The sequence below is a fragment of the Sciurus vulgaris genome (genome assembly GCF_902686455.1).
Source record: "Sciurus vulgaris genome assembly, chromosome: 9".
NCBI classification, from domain to species: Eukaryota; Metazoa; Chordata; class Mammalia; order Rodentia; family Sciuridae; genus Sciurus; species Sciurus vulgaris.
The window spans coordinates 96,460,758-96,479,277 of NC_136469.1; the positions used below are offsets into that span (position 1 = coordinate 96,460,758).

Below are 18,520 nucleotides of genomic sequence, written 5' to 3' on the forward strand. Positions count from 1 at the left end.
CCAAAAAACTCCACCAGAAAACTTTATGAATGCATAAATGAGTTCATCAAAGTAGCAGGATATAAAATTAACACAAACAAATCAATTGCATTCCTATACATTAGTGATGAATTAGAGAAAGCAGGAAAAATATTCCGTTCACAATAGCCTCAAAAAAAATACAATATTTGGGAATCTATCTAATTTCACCTCTAAAAGAGGTGAAACACTCACAGCACACTAAAGAAAGAAATCAAAGACCTCAGAAAATAGAAAGAGCTCCCATGTTCTTGGACAGGCAGAATTAACATTGTCAAAATGGCCATACTATCAAAAACACTATACAGATTTAATGCAATTTCTATTAAATCCCAATGATATCTTCATAGAATCAGAAAAAGTAATCATGAAATACATTTGGAAAAATAAGAGGCCCAGAAGAGCCAAAGCAATACTTAGTGAGAAAAGTGATGCCAGAGGCATCACAATACCAGACTTCAAATTATACTCCAGAGCAATAGTTAAAAAAAAAAAAAAAATATGGTATTGGCAAAAAACAGACATGAAGACCAATGGAACAGAAGAGGAGACACAAAGACATACCCACGTGAATACAGTTATCTCATACAAGACAAACGTGCCATAAACATACATTAGAGAAAAGATAGCCTCTTCAACAAATGGTGCTGAGAAACCTGGAAATCCATATTCAGTAGATTGAAATTGAACACCTATCTCTCACCCTGCACAAAACTCAACTTAAAGTGAATCAAAGACCTAGGCATTACACCAGATACCCTATGCATACTAGAAGAAAAAGTATATCCAACTCTCCATCATGTCAGCTTGGGAAACAACTTCTTCAATAAGACTCCTAAAGTGTAATTAGTAAAATCAAGAATCAATAAATGGGGTGGTATCAAACTAAAAAGCTTCTTCACTGCAAAGGAAGCAATCAAGAATGTGAAGAAAGAGACTACAGAATGGGAGAAAAATCTTTGCCACTTGCACCTCAGATTGATCATTAATCTCCAGGATATACAAATAACTCAAAAAACTTAACTCCAAAACCCAAATAACCCAGTCAATAAATGGTCTAGAGACTTCACAGAAAAAAAAAAAAAAAAACAAGTAATCAACAATATGTGAAAAAATATTCAAAATCTCTAGCAATCAGAGAAATGCAAATTAAAACTATACTGAGACTCCATCTTACTCCAATCAGAATGGCAATTATCAAGAATGCAAGTAACAATACATGTTGGCAAGGATGTGGAGAAAAAGGTTCACTCATACTTTGTTGGTGGGACTAAAAATGGGTGCAACCACTCTGGGAAGCAATATGGGCATTCCTCAAAAAACCTGGAATGGAACCACCCTTTTACCCAGTTATCCCACTTCTCATTCTTAGATCCAAATACATAAAATCAGCATACTACAGTGATGCAGCCACATCCATGTGTATAGCAGCTCAATTCATAATAGCCGAGCTAAGAAACTGACCTAGGTGTCCTTCAAAAGAGGAGTGGATAAAGAAAATGTGGTATATCTACACAATGGAATATTCCTCAGCCCTAAAGAAGAATGAAATTATGGCATTTACCAGAAAATGGGTGGAACTGGAGAATATCATACTAAATGAAATAAGCCAGTCCCCCCAAAAACAAACGTTGAATGTTCTTGCTGATAGATGCTAACCCACAATAAGGGATAGTAGGGAAAGGAAGAATAGAAGTACATTTGATTAGAGAAAAGGGAATGAAGGGAAATTAGGGGGTATAGGAATAGGAAAAACAGTAGAATGAATTGACCTAACTTTCCTTTGCTCGTAAATGAATACATAGCTAGTAACTCCACATAACGTTCGATCACAAGAATGGCATACTAATTGGAATGGCTCGTACTCCATATATATATAATATGTCAAAATACACTCTACTGTCACGTATATCTAAAAACAACAAATTTAAATTTTTTTTAACTCCATGAAAATAAGTCCATATTTTTGCTATGAGATTAAATGTGTTGACTTTTGGTTCTTTAAACCAAAGAATATAAATGCTGGTTAATGGTTGCAAATTTTGCTGTGCTTTCTAAATAATAATACACAGATTTCCTCATGTGGAAACTTTTTCCTTAAGAGTAAATTAAACATTATGATTGGTGTAACAGATATATATTAGGCTACTTTTAAGATTTTGTGCCTTTCAGCAGTAATTTAATAAATTCAAAAGTGCCAACTAACTTCCTGTGATATTTCTGTCACTAATAGAATCTGGGCTCATGATGAATGAAATGGCAGGCATTTTAAGCCAAACATATGTTTCTAATAACACTTGTGTATGTAGTGCAGTGTTTTCAATGTAGATGAGGAATGCTGGTGACATCATTCTTTAAACTCTCTTTAGGTAAACCAGATGGCTGAGCATGTATGCAGGAAGAATGCTGTTAAACTGTCCAGAGAGAATAGTTTAATCATCTTTAAGAATGTCACTAATACCCAACATGTGTATTTTTAAATGTGTAATTATATTTAAAAAGCTGATATCCCAAGATCTGTTTCAGACATGTTTTATTCAAAGTAGGTGGTAAAAGTTGAATTACAACAACCACAAAAAAGACAAACAAATAATAATCTTGAAAGTTACAATTAAGATGTAAGATTTCCATACCTAGCTAGTGATTTGGTCACCATACTACAAAATCTAACAGTTAAAATTTGTGCCATAGTAAAAATGAGTAGTATTTTCTTACTATACTAAATATCAAGTTATAATGTTTTTTCTTATGTCTAAAAATGAAAAGAAACTGCTAAAGAAGTTGGGAGGTCAAGGAAATAAAAAATAGAAAGTAGAAAATAGAGCAAAAAGAAAAAGAAAGCAGAATGCAATCTTTTTTTGTCTACTCATGAACAAAGAGCTTAAAATTTGGACAAATAAATCTTGTCTCCATGGCTTTCTTATACATTCCACATATACCAGGTCATGGGAAGAGATTAGCTTCTTACATGATGTAATGAATCTAACTGAGGTTGGAACTGGAGGAATTGAAGAAAATTTAGTTGGAGCCAATGAAGAAGAAAAGCAAAAATGTATTCTAAACTTGATACTTGAGATTTTTATCTATGTAATTGCATTATAATTAATGGTTTGCCCGGGAACCTTCCCAAGAAGCTTCCTAAACCCTAAAAATTATTAAAATATTAAAAGGAAAGTTGAATGTTCAAAAATACAAGGAGTTAGAAGAATTTTAGTACAGAAAGAATACTTTTTAAATGTCAATGATAAAGAAGAATTAACCAGTATTTTAATTACACATTCAAAGTTAAAATAAGTTTTCATTCATATTTCAAAAGATTGGGCTGGATTTTGATTTCTGGGGGAGGTTGTAAATCCTTTGTTGCATAAAATATTAAATGCTATTTCATACATTTCAGTTGAACAATCTATCTTTAGAGTCTAAAAATTACCTGCCAGAACATTCACATGCTCTTTTTCTTTAAAGTCCTTCAGTTCCATAATAATATCAAAATTATGTGATAGCTCACCAAATTACCTTGCAGGGAGGAGGAAGTTTGAATTACTTTGGAAAAGAAGAATCATCCTGGTGATGCAGCTGGAAGGAAAACCTGATCCTAAGTCTCTTGGCAACTGCTGTACTTGTATTTTCTGTAGCAGCAAGTATCTGAGCTGTCTCCTTGTGGTTGGTAAAGGGCTGGAAAAGAGGCCTGGTCTGCTTGCCGTGCATTCGAAAATGGTGCAGTTTTCTCACTAATGGAGTGAGTTGATCTAGTGTGGAGATATGTTATTAACAAGTCAACCTAGCTTTACATCTAAATTTACCTTTTCCAGTTAGTTATGGGGGAAATAAACATACCATTTTGCTCTTTGACTCTTAGTCTATTTCTCAATTGGTTTCAAACTTAAAAGAAGAGTAACATTATTTATGGTGACAAAAACTTTCAAGTAAGGAATCCAGTGCATAAAATTTTGAGATATATTCTACCTTAGTCTTTCATTTTAGGAAATAACACGAAATTGAAATAATATTCTACTAAACTTGTGTCATAGAGATATTAAAAAATATTTACATAACTTTAAAATCAATTTTTATGAGATCAGGAATTGTCTTTATGGTTATAGGAAGTCATACATTTACTGAAAAACTTTCTAACCTGGAGTATCTGACCTCTAAAATGTTGCATGGATTATCTGTGGCAAATCTAATATTGAGTCAGGAAATCAGGAAGCTAGAACTCTATTTATGGAAGGAAGTTCAGCAAAAATATATACAAATGTTACTAAACAATGTTTTCTATGTTGACATTTCTCTTTCTTACCTATTTCTGACATTGCATATATACAATGGTGTACAATTGCATTAAGTCAACCCAAACAAAAGATCAAGTTAAAAATTCCAAATGGCTTTTATACTCAAATGCCGGCAACATGTACTCTTTGCAAGATGTTATTTAAAAAGGAAACATAATGGCAATAAATATCTAGCCTAACAACCATATTTGCCTTAGTTAAAAGCAGGCTTTCTTAATCTTCCCAACTCTGTATAGGAAGTATAATTGTATTTCCCTTTTACAGACAGGGAACTGAGTCTTAAGCACTAAGTAGCCCAAGTTGATGCAACTAGTAAGAGATTGCACCAGGATTCAAATCCAGATTGGTCCCACTTCATATTCTAATTCCCTGAGACAAAATGTGTGATAAAACATTAAAAGCAAGCCAAATAAAAAGCAAACCTAGCTGGAAACAATTATATTCGTAAAAGTTCAGTTGTGGTAAGTCAAAATCTGAACAAGATCAAACATAAATCAGAAAATCTAGGTAAATCATTGAGAAAAGTGTATGGGATGTAATAATTATTAATAAAACTTATCTAACAATATTTTATTCCACAAAGTACACTTGCATAAGAGCTAAGAACTTCCACTGTCTTTACCAAGGTTACTTGGATTACATGATCCCATCTGAATCATGTATATATTATTTTTGGTAATTAATATAAACATGCACATTAAATTGAAACTGCTGACCCAACTCATTAGGACCTATGCCTTAATTTTTTTTTTATTTTTCTATTATTGCAGTTATTACTTTTATAATTTTTTATTGATGCATTACAGTTATACATATTAAAGGAATTCATTGTTATGTATTCATTCATATGATCAGTTTCATTGATCATGACCTCTCCTTTCCCTAGCCCTCTTTCCTCTCTTTAGTTCTGTGTCTTAATTTTTTCAATTTTCCATTACAGGGAATGAATTTTCCGTGATCTACACATCACTTTTCAAGATTCCCTTTATAATTTTTTAAATACATTTATAAGACAATTGATAAAGATTCTGTCAGGATGTAAAGGATTAAGTTGGGAAGTTAAGAAGTTAATTCTGGAAGCGGAGTAAAATGTACCTTGAAATATAATCAATTTTTCATGTACATGGTCTTGACTTTTTAACAGATTGGAACCATGTTTTAATTTTTAATGCACATTCAAATAACCTGAGAATCTGGATAAATGCAAATCCTGATTTATAAGGAATAGGGTGAGTTTGGGATTCTACATTTCTCAATGACTTTTTGGTAACACCAGTCTTGTCCTGTGAACCATGCTTTGAATGGCACAGGGTTAGAGCATGCAGCCTCTGGCCAAATATATATAGGTCATACTGATTAAGTTGTCTTCCAACATCTCTTTTGTGCTATTATTCCCCTTTCTCCACTAGAACTAGCAATGTAGCAGCCACGCCACATGTCCACGTCATCATTCACACTCCAGGTATGAGCCTTGAACTCTACCAACCAGTTCCTTTGTCAAATATTGAGAACTGAGACCTAGAGAGTCAATTTAGTATTTCTCAATTACCTGGTGACTTTACATCAACACCTGAGCAAGTGCTGGTAATTTTCTACCTATGAGACTGAGAAAAAGAAAAACCATTCTGTAATGAAGGAGAAAAATAAAACATGACATACAGAGAGAAGTAGACATAAGAGGCACCAAGAGAGGAACTTAATGGATTCTTTGATGTGTTGCCATTCTAATTCTATTCCCAAGAATACTGCTGCCCTAATAAATTACCCTTTTGCTCAAGCTGAGTGGATTTCTATTTCATATTACCTAAGATGTACTAACTTTATATTCTAAAGTATAATGTACTTTATCTCTGTGCAGCTAAAAGCACATGAGATTGGGATCCATAATCACTGTCTTATTTATGTGAAGTACTAAGAATATATACTAAGCAGGCATAAGCATTTATGCAATAACATTTAAATATTCACATTGTTTTCAAGAATTTTTGCATCAAATATATCATTTCAGTACATCTGAAAATTTATAATTTGTTCTAAATAAAGATAATATTAAATATACAGATATTTAATGACAGAAAATCTATTTTCAATGAAATATTAGATGAATATTGTATTTCAGACTATCGTTTTATCTTTTAGAAGCTCAGTGGATAATGAGGATGAAAAACTTACATTAAATACATGCCAATTATTAACAAAGGCACCAGAATGGCATTCTCCTTTAGATGGAGGAATTTAAAATTACTTTGGTACCTAAATTATTATTCACACTATCCATTCATTTTTAAGTTAATAAGTTTAGCCTGGATAAGCATCATGTTTCCATATAAATACTGCCACATAAACATCTTCATCTCTTGGGGTCTAGCCAAATCAACCTCCTACAAGTATCCAATGATGAATTCTATAATTACATAGTTAATAAGTCTATCTAACTTTATATCTTAAGCTGAATACATATATTTGAAGCAATCAGATAATTTCATCTGCAGAGGTGTTATAAAGTTATCATGGAAACTACAATTTGAAGAAAATACTAAGCTTCTTTACCTCCAGTATTTAGACTACACACAAGCAGAAAATATATTTGTTTATCTTAACACAACCAGTTACATTGTTTAAATAAATTCTCAATATTAATTCCAGATTTAAGTCTATAAAATGCAACTGGATTTAAGAAGTAATAACTACAGTCTGATACTGGTGAATTTGTAGTGAAAATTAACATTAGACAGTTAACACATAAAAATTTAAGCCATAAATTTGCAGTAAATTATTGGAGATTATTAGTAGTTCCATGGATCTGGGGAAAGCAAATGAAAATATTTTTTGAAAAACGTTTAATCTGAGAATTCAAAGAATGCCCATGAAACATTCCTTTGAAAATACAATTAGCTATAAAAAAAAGTTTTTAAACAATAATACTAGAGGAAATAAGGGGAAATAAGGTGTTATGTGTTAGAACACCAGGTGGAGTGATGGTGAGGTTGACCGATACCAGAAAAAGACCATAAATATAAGTAAATATATATTATAATGGTTATATAATAGATATACATATATATGAATTCACATTATTTAAATAAGAAGTTAAACATGCTTAATAAATCCATGAAATAACACAAGGTTAAACCTGTCTTCAGGGTACTGTATGTATAAAGAAATATGAGCTGTTTTTAAAAAGAAATAGAACTTTCAGAAACTAAAATTTTAAAAAGTGAAATTAGAAACTCAGGTTAAACCCAATAGAGATTTAGAATTAGTAAAAAAGACAAGAAGAAATTGTACAGAGTATAGCTATGGAGAAAAACATGTTTAAACTATGAAAAGGAAAAAAAAACTATGAAAAGCATTTTAACAAACATAAAATTAGCAAAGAAAGCCTAACATAGTTCTAATTAGAGGCCCAGATGGAAAGAAGGGATTGAATTGGTGAACAGATAAAGACTGAGAATATGTTATGAGTAATGAAATATGTCAAATGAAAGATTTGGGAAGTCCAAGACACCAATCTTAGAACAAAACAAAATAAATCAACACATGGAAACATCTGAATGAAATTGTACTCATCAAATGAAAAGATGAAATACTAAAATGAAAGATAAAATGATTTATTTTGTTCAAAATATTGAAAGATAAACAGCTAACTTTTTTTTTTTTTTTTACAATGAAAATGAATGCCAGTTCCTAAAGGCAACATGCTAAGTCTTACAGACAATACAAAAGAGGAATTCCTCCAAACTCTTTTTACCACTTTTGGATATACCTTTTATTAAAACCAGAAAAATACATTATAAGAAAGGAAAATTGCAGATATATTTCACTCATGAATACAGATGCTATATCCTAGAGAAAATATTAGCAAATTGAATCCAAATGTATTTTTCAAATAATAAACCCTGACCAAAATGATATCCCAGTTAGAGTAGTTGAAAAGTCTAACTTATTAACAAAATTTAAAAGGATTAAAATATGATCATCTAATTTGTTGAAAAGAAATGTTTAATAAAATCTAATACCCATTTGTGATAAATACTATTGGTAAATAAAGAACAGGATACAACACTGAAGTTCATAAAGAAGATATACTTGGGGTAAATGTCATCCTGAAAGGAGAAAGACTAGATGAAGTCTCTTTAAAATCAAGACTTAAGCATAAAACACATAATACCAGCATTTTTTTGTAACATCATAATAAGTCTTAGTAAGTGCAATAAGACAAGAAAAAAAAATTGAGATATAAAGATGTAAAGTAGGAACAACAAAAGCAGTCTATAAATTACTAAATTTAATTTCCTGAATAATAATTCAGTAAGTTAGTTATATGTATAATTAATATTTATTTAAATAGTAATACAAAATGTGTTAATTGTATTTCTAATTATCAATAACAAAAAAAAAGCTAAAAACATAATTACAAAGGTATCATAATTTAGAATTTTAACAGAGAATGTAAAATACCTTTAAAAGTATCCAAGATTAGGGAAAATTTTAGAAGTTTTAGTAAATGACTTTAAAGATTATCTAAATATATGGAGTGGTATTCTACATTCATGGCTATGAAGACATAGAATTTGAAAATAGCATATCTCCTGATAAGGATTCATATCTAGTACAATTTCTTTGTAAAATGAGATTATTCATGATTTGTGATAAGTTGACTTAAAATTTTATATGGTAAAATGTAATAGTAAGAAAGAAGAGGGACAAAGGAATTGCTCAACCAGTTGTAGATAATTATTATAAAGTTCTAATAAATGAGATATCATAGAACTATAATAAAGAACACTACAGGGATAGACAAAGTGATATCTAAAATAAAACAGAAAACTGAAAGGCGTATTCACCTTGGTTAATACACAAGAGAAATGACATTTCACATTAGTAGGGAAAGGAATGATGGTTTAGGGAAAAGGGGCCTATCCAGAAGGAAAGAAGATAAAAGTGAAACCACTTCCCACTATGAACAAATATGAACTTCAGAGAAGTGTAAGAAAAATGGCAGAAATGGATTGTTTTAAACACCAGTTGAAAAGCATATTTGAAAATTTTTTAGTTTTAGAGGCATGGAAAAAACACATTTTAGAAAACAACATTTAAGAAGAATTGATCCAAAATTCAAAAAAACTTTTTAAACACATTTTCGAAGAGTTAATTCTAAATTAGATCTATAAATTTGACTGCAAAAAATGAGTGTTGTTATTAATTAAAAGATACAGTGAAGTGAGTGAAAAATGTTATCAAATGTGAGAAAATAATTAGAATGCACATAGCCAACACAATATTTAGATGTTATTTTAACAAAATTTCCTCAAATCAATATGAAAATCTAAAAGATAAAAACAAGCAAATAAACAAAAAAAATAGTGAAAAGACATAATGAGATTTTTCATAGAAGAGAAAAACTATATGGTCAATAAAAATAAGAGTGGTGATCCTGGAATTGCAAAACATTAACACAGTGAAATGCCATTTTATATGCACTTAATGGCAAAAACTAAAATGAATGATCATTCCAAGGAGAAGAGAGAAATTCAGGTTTTATAAGGAACCAGAAGTTTATTTGAGAATCTTTCTTGAAGAAAAACAATGACAAATTACTTGCAAAATTTAATATTTATTTAGAATGAGACAAATCAAACAAATTATATGTTTTGAAAAACTGATACCACCGAAATTTCTGTAAGCCAAAAAAGAAAAAAAATAATAATTTCTTTTTGAACGCACTCTAGCACAGTGGTTCTCTAAATAGTTTGGCTGCATACTTTTATTGCTTTTCATAGAACAATAATTTTGGGAAAATGGAATAGAAAGATAGTTCCAAATTTGTTTCATCATGATTTAAATTTGTTTTAAATAATGGTAGTATAGAAAAGCATCAGTTTTGAGATTTAGTATTATTAATATCATGCAGTTTTAAAAAAGATTTTTGTCGAATTTCAGAAAACTTCTTTACATTTATTTCATATATGAGCTATTAAATTTTAAGAAAATTTAAATTTTCTTTTGCAGAGAAACTATTAAAGAATTAACTTATTAACTAGATTACTATTGATAGCCTCATTGTGTCATGTAGAATATTATATTCATTAATGTTAGTGTCTGCAGTCACATCAGCAAGAAAAAAATATATTTCATATATACATATATATACACATACATACACAAATATATGTTCTGAATGAGCAATGATGTTGGGAACTCATAGGACAAGATACATCAAATATACTAAGATGTAGTCCCATATGTTGAGAAGGCTAAAACACAATTCTTGAAGACACTGATGTACTTTTTTGTGCCCTATAACACACAGGCATTCTGATAGTTTCTACTGTGTAAGATACTTTTAAAAATTGTGTATTTATAATTATATTTGTGAATCACTGAGTATATACCTGACAAGAGAGAACTTCTCTTTTGACTAAGTTGAAAAGAACCAATTCCTCTGCTTACAACTTTAAACTTCTTTAATTGGGAGCATTTCCACAGATAAGTTTCATACATTTTAAAACTCACTTCTTTTTCATTCATGCATATTGTGGTGCCAGGTACCATAGGCCAAGCCCATATGGCAGTTCAGTCTCAGGTCCACAGGTTCTGTGTCATGATGCCAGGTGGGTCAGCACAATGCACGGCAGGACTCCTGGAAGGCATTCCTGCACCAACACAAGTTGCTAGTGAGTATATTAAAATACAGAATTTCTGAACATCAAGTTACTATGAGTTCAATAAAACACAGCTGCAAGATGAGAGAAGATATCTTTGATACAAAAGAATTCAGATCCTAAAGACATAAAGTAATAAATTAGAAAAAGGAAGTGAACATATCTATCACCTATCTATCATCTAATTGCCTCATGTTTTATTCCTCCTCTGAGTTTATAATAATTAGTTATCTAATTGATGCTTGGTATATATTGAAGTTAATATCAAATTTGCTCACAAGAGTTGCATTATATATAACTGCTTTCTGTCATTTAATCTCTTTTACTTATAGCAAGGTTAGAGGCAAAGGACAATCTGAAACCATTTTTAAAACTTTTATTTTAATCAAAACCGGACCCTTAGTTAAGTGAATATGTCCTTCATACCACAAAATGACCTCCTGCCAAAAACTTTCCGCTTAGCTGAGAATAAAGACACCTGACATGTCTTCCCAGCGAAGGTAGTACTCACATAACCTGACATGAACACCGCAAATTCAATTCTCTTAAAAGTAATGAAGTAGGAATGTCAGTATAATCACTTGCAAGAGCTTGCTCAAGCTTTATCATAGTTCACAGTAATAACTCCTGAAGGCTTCTAAAATTTCTGGGCAGCAAAACCTAACTGCATGATGTTTATGTGGACATTGACTCACGTTTTTTTTAATGTCTCTTTTTTCAAACACTATGGTGATGTCAATTGTGGGATTAGACACTCTCTGTGCCTCAGACTCATTAAATATAACAAGGGAAATTTTTTTTATCTAACTTTAAGATTTTGCTATCAATGTATGTGAAGATTAAATGCAATAACATTTATAGAACACAGCCAACATTAGGCATACAGAAAGTCTCATAAATGTTAACTATCATCAGTAATGGCAAAGATAAAGAAAATGTTGAAAGAATTTTATCCCATGCATATCATGATTTAATTTTATGCTTATAATTAATAAATGTATGTTTTCTTTTATGGCCTCTATTGTGCAGATAAATCAGGATTGCTGAATCAGCACAGAAAGGAAAGTTGTAGGCAGACTTAAAGGATGGTCTATGGTGATTCTTCCTTCCTACTCTTCCTATTCCTTAATGTTTTCCACCTTCCTTTTCTGATCCCTTACACATGCATGTGAAATGTCCCTAGTGAAGGTGCTGGGATAGCAAAACCAAGTCTTAGATAAACATGTGACCACCGTCTTACTAGCCTACCTGTGTCTTGGCCTCTGGCTTGCTTCTCTAATAAAGCAAGCTGTCACATTGCAAGTTGCTCTACAGAGAGGTGGGAAATTGAGGGCAACTTCTGACCAACAGCCAATGAAGAACTGAGATCCTCAGAGAAACTTACATCTTCTGCCCAATAACCATGAGCAACTAATTTTTTTTTTTTTTTTTTTTTTTTTTTTTTTTGGTACTGGGGATAGAACTCAGGGGCACTCTCAACCACTGAGTCACATCCCCAGTCATATATATATATATGTATATGTATGTATATATATATGGTGTTTTATTTGGAGACAGAGTCTCACTGAATTGCTTAGCACCTCACCATTACTGAGGCTGGCTATGAACTCTTGATCCTCCTGTCTCAGCCTCCTGAGTTGGAGCAGTTAAATCTTGTGCAGGACAATGTGAATTTGGAAAGGAAACTCAGTGGAGTCTATGACTGCAGTCCTAGATGACACCTGCATGGCAACTTGAACCAGAATACTCAGCCTAGCCTCACTTGGACTCTCAACCTACCGAAACTGTGCACTAAGTGTTACTGTTTTAAGCCACTAAGTTTTGGTGTTATTTGTTAAGTAGCAATAAATAACATAAAGAGCAAAGACTTAAAACCTGAGCCATGTTTTCCTACATACCAAATAATCTTAGAACAGGAGGAGCATCAGTTTAATAAGACATTTATGAGCAAACTCCAAATGCAAGCATTTCATAGAAGAGATTATATTTTGTTATTTTTTAAAAATATAAGCCCTGTTTCTATTTCTTAAGAATTCTTCCCATAAAAATGAATGTAAGCAATAATTATTTTAGAAACTGTCTTTGTACCCAACTGATGTATTTATGATATCAAAAATGCCTACTTTTATGGGTTTAAAAGGCTTTATAAAGATTTATGTATGATTTTTGGAAGGAAATGGACGATAAAAAGGATAACAATAGAATAATTGGCAATAAGTTCTCAAGAGCAGAATCAAAGCAATTTATCTTTGTAATCTTGGCAGTTAGCACAGAATCCGGCACACAGAACACACCAAGGATTCATTTTTTTTTGCTGAATGAAAGTAAGTGGACTTTATAAAAATAACTATGTAAATAGACCACTGATTTTGGAACCAGGCAGATTTTATTTCAAACCCAGCTTCTCCCCCACCACTGTGACCCCAGGAAAACCACTTATTTCCTTAGAAAATGAAAATTACAGCTAGATTTAGTTTTGTAGAAAGAAAAATCTTAAGAAAAATAAGCTGAAAGGAACATAGTATGTGTATATTTGTGAGTGTGCTTGTTTCATGTGTGTGTGTGTGTGTGTAACATATATAATATCATAAACATAAACATAGCAATTTTAAATGAATGTTAGTGAAGAAGCCTAGGCAGATCAGTTAATCAGAATCAAATATCTGTTCATCAATGCAAGCACAGTTTGGTAATCTAAAATGGTAAATCTAAAATGGATTTTTTTTTGGTACCAAGATTTAACTCAGAGGCACTCAACCACTGAGGCACATACCCAGTCCTTTTTTGAATTTTGTTTAGAGACAGAGTGAGTCTCACTGAGTTTCCTATGCCCTTCCTAAACTGCTGAGGCTGGCTTTGAACTCTGGATCCTCCTGCCTCAGCCTCCCAAGCCGCTGAGATTTACAGGCATATACCTTCTGCATACAGCTAAAAGTGGGATTTTAATTCATGTAGGAAAACAGAATATTAGGATAACAAAATGTTTAAATAACAGAAAGCTTATAAAAACAAAAGATGTAGAATATGACACATATGAATTACTATATTAATATTCTCTAAGTAATCTAACCAATTTCTCAATGTATTAAAATCATATATCAATAAACAAGACCACAGAACCATTAGAAATATGTTCCAATAAAGAAAAGACAGTGGAACACCTCTGACATAACTTTCCTATGTACATGTATGCATATACCACAGTGAATCTCACCATCGAGTGCATCCACAAGAAATTAATTTTTAAAAATAACTATGGGTAAATGACAGTAAGATTAATAGAAAGAAGGGATCAGAAGGTGGGAGAAAGAAGGGGAAGGAAAGGTACTAGGGACTGAATTAGAACAAGATATATTCCATGCTTCCATAATTATACCAAAATAGATTCTATCTTGTATTACTAAAAAGAACCAATAAAATATGTTTAAAAAATGTTACCTCACAGAAAAGATACATGAGTGTTCAGCACAGTCATGAAAAGACTTCCGATTACCTCTTCCTTCTTATGTTCCATTCATGAAAGTCAACCTAAGTATTATATGATTGCTTATTTGTTTTACAATCAAGGATGAAAAGTAATAATAGTATCAAATGTTAGCCATGGCATGGGGAAATTAGTTCTTATGAACTGTGTGTTAGATGGTACAACTAATGGGCCTATATTGAGGGAAATTTGCCACTACCAAAATTAATCATGCATATACCTATTCTTCTAAGAATTCTCAGAAGATGGTTGTAGTACCATCATATTGGATCTTCAAAAATAACATCATAAAAATAGAGAAACTAGGATAACAAAATCAAAATCTTACAGCTAGCAACTACAACAGAAAATGAATAATGAAGTATCTCTATGCACTCGTCCAAAACACAAGTAAATGGGAACAAGCCACCAAAACCAATAATACTGTTATAAAGCATCGATAGGAGGGATCAGAATGAAGCAACTGAGCATTTGAATTATGTGAAATGAGGAGAACCCTAAAATTCCCTTAGAATTTTCACCAAAAAAACTTGCTGAGAGTGAAACCTAATAAACCAGAACAAAACCTACCACAGTGATACACCAAGCAAAATTCAGACTGTTGTAAACTACACAAAGCAAATTACAGAATTTCTTCAGCAACAACAAATACAAAGGGAGAAAGGAGATAGATTAGTAGGAAGCATTACATCTGACTCCTAACTCAAACAAATATGAAATAATTAAGAGTTGAAAATAAGAACACTGACTAGATGTATGAATATCTTAAAATTATTTTAATTTTAATTATTTGTATACAAGCAGTATAGCAGCTACATATAAATGAAAACTGTTATGTCTTGAAGAGATATATTAAAGTCTATATGGATAAAATAGTATGGTTTACTTCATAAAAAGCAATGCTATGTAGAAATGGTATCCATCAAAAAATATGGGAAGGAGAAAAGTGGATGGGAATATGCGTGGAACAACTCTTGCCATTTGTTGATAATGGTTGAAGGTGGATGGTAAGAACATAGTATTTGTGCTATTCTACTTTGACATATGTTTAAACATTTTCATAGCAAATAAAAAATGTACACACTTTTTACCTGGTGACCTGATAATTTTATGTCTAAGAGTTTATCTACAAATACAATAACATAATTGTAAAGGATTCTAAAAAAGAAAGCAAAAGGATTTAGAACTAACTCAAATGGGAGGTTTGACCTAATTAAAAATATGATTATTATGGGGCATGGGGGATAAGAGAGGATAAAAGGGAGGGTGGATACAATCAAAGTACATTATATGTATGTATAAAAGTGTCACACACAGAAACCCTTTATTTTGTAAAATTAATATGTGCTAAGAATTATAGTTTCGAAAATGATAGAAATATATATTACATAGTAAGCTCTCTGAGACTACTTACAATGTAAAAAAAGAAAAAGCAAGTTGCAGAAAGTTTTTTTTTCCCTAAGCAATGTATTAAATCTCTATATAGAAATTCAGATCAGTGAAAATTATATGATCATGTAAGTATGTTAATATATGCATGTACATATATACACGTGTGGGCATACACACATGGGCACCTATATATACTGGCATCTCCCTAGAAAGTTTTTGAAATAATATGCATCAAACTGGTTTCTGTGACAGGTTTTATGAGATTTTTGTTGTTGTTGTTTGTTTTCATTATCTATTATCCATTCATTTACTCATTCATTTGACACTTTTTTAATTTAGTGCCTACTGTGTGCCCTGAGCTAGGTATAGGAACTATACTAATTAATACTACTAACATAAATTACTTCATTTGTGGAAATACAATCTTGAGAGACAAATCATGACTGATAAATAAAACAAGAATTATGGTATGTCAGGGGAAAAATAGAAAGAAGGGAGATTGCTGTAATTTTGGATCATGTTACCAGGAACAGACATATTGAGATGGTGACTTTCTAGTGAAGAACTGAAGCAAATGTGAGAAACAATGGTGAGGATTCCTAGGAAGGAGCTCAGAAGCACAGGGAATAGCAATTCCAAATTCTTTCAGCAGGAACACACCTTCTAAATCTGAGAAAAAGCCTGGAGAATGGTTTGGCCAAGAGAAGAGAATGAGAAGAGTAATGGAGGATGAATTCAGACAGGAAATCGGGTGCTCAATCATGTGGAATCTTGTGGGACTTAATATTTTACACCCTGTGTGAACGGAGACTATCAGATATCTCGTGTTGTTTTTACTATATTGATTTTGGAGATTTTTCTTCTGTAGTCATTTTGAGATTTATAGAAAGTTTGTTTTGTTTTCATATGAAAAGACATCTACAGTTATCTGCATTTAATTTTAAAATCTTACCATTTCCATAAAAGGAAAACACTAACTGTTTAAGTAATCGGTTTGATAACCCATGGAGCCAAATCTTGAATCAATTTCGAATACTCAGGTGTAACCTTTGATTAAAACACATCCCCTTCATGTGTCTCTGAACCAAATTGTACTCTTCCTGCTTGCTCCTCACAATTCAAGGTAACAGATATTCCTGTGGGTGAGCAAAAGATGAAAATACAGAATACTTGCAGTAATGTTCACCTAAGTAACATTTTACCAACAAGTGATTTTACCAACCAGTTACTTAAAACCTACAAATGATGGCATCTTGCTAGTCATGTGTCTTGTGTGTTATCTGAACAGAGATTTACATCTGTATTGGCGTTTTTCAGTGAGATGGCATGATGTCATCAAGAGAAGCATTAAGTCCCATATTTGACCCTCTCCCCACCCTACACCATTTGTTAAGTAGCATCTCGTGGTGTGTTTGCCGCTATGGCCCTCGCTAAACCTTATCCAGTGATGTTTATTTTTTCTTTGCTTTCCTTTTCTTTTCTTGTTTTCTTTACATTTCAACATTAAATTTCTTTCTCTCTTCTCCTCCTTTTCCTCTTCCTCCTTGATCTGAATAGCTTCTATTCTGATTTCTTTTGATATTATTTATTTTTAGTTGATAAATAATTGTACATATATTGTAGCATTTGGCTTCTAATTGTGCAGTGAAGTGTCGGTATAGATAGCTTTTATACATGACTCAAAAAGAAAAGAAATATTTGCGTTGTCATCAAGTTTTAATTGAAGCATACTTTACCATCCTTTGACTAAGTACTTCATCCCCATTTTCATAATGATTACAAACTTGAGAGGAAGCTCTTCTCATAACTGCAGGATGGTAATGAGAAATCATGCTGCGATGGAGCTAAAGGACAGCTGAGATTTCCTCCACAATGAAATGTAATCCCGAAGAAATTGGAATTAAGCAGAATTGTCCTATATTATGCACTCTATAAGGAGAACTGATGCAAATCTGTAGTTTAATGTTACAAGGTAAAGCCCTGTCATTCTCTCCTTATGTTTGAAGGAATTAATTGTTATTACCATTTCTCACACTGATTTAAACAAGAAAACAATTTTAATTGATTCCCTGCTCTGCCCATTAAGAATTATGCTTAGCTATCATACAAAATATCTAGACAACAATGACTAAAACAATACTGAGATTTATTTGCTTTCAGGTTAAAGAAGCTGGCCAGGTCAGGGCTGTACAAAGCCGTGCAGTCAGCAGGGACCTCTGTTTCTCCAATCTCTCTGCTTTACTATCTTTATCATCTGGCTTTCTTCACAAGGTTGGTTCAAGATGGCTGCTGGAATTCTAACTATCACAGACACATTCCAATGAGATTCAGAAGGAAAGGAAAGGCAAGTTAAGGACTCACTGCCAACTGAGGCAACCCCTTTCAAGGAGGCTTCCTGGAAGCAATATAGGTCGCCCATCCACCCCCACCATCTGATATTTTGCTTTTTGCAATTTAAAATATGCACAGTCAACTGCAGAAAAATATTATTAAATTAAAAAATCTAGAAGAATTCATACAATTTTAATTCTGCATTGTTCTGAGCCACATGATGAAAGCTCATGACATTCTGTTCCATCCAGCACAGAAGTGGATAATAACTTGGTCCAGCATAACCATGTTGTGTATGTTCCCTGCCACTAGTCACTTACTTCGTAGCCATCTTGGTT

At 32.1% G+C, this 18,520-nt stretch overlaps 1 protein-coding gene across 1 annotated transcript in view; it reads right to left on the bottom strand.

Annotated features, from left to right (window-relative positions):
• Positions 1 to 9,709: 9,709 nt before the first annotated feature.
• The window catches only part of ADGRL3 (adhesion G protein-coupled receptor L3), a 760,294-nt gene continuing 751,483 nt past the window's right edge, over positions 9,710 to 18,520 (bottom strand). Inside the window, exon 25 of the mRNA XM_079153720.1 lies at positions 9,710 to 10,966. Within this exon, the coding sequence (XP_079009846.1) occupies positions 10,893 to 10,966 (74 nt within the window). The 3' untranslated portion in view covers positions 9,710 to 10,892. The remainder of the gene's footprint in view (positions 10,967 to 18,520) is intronic.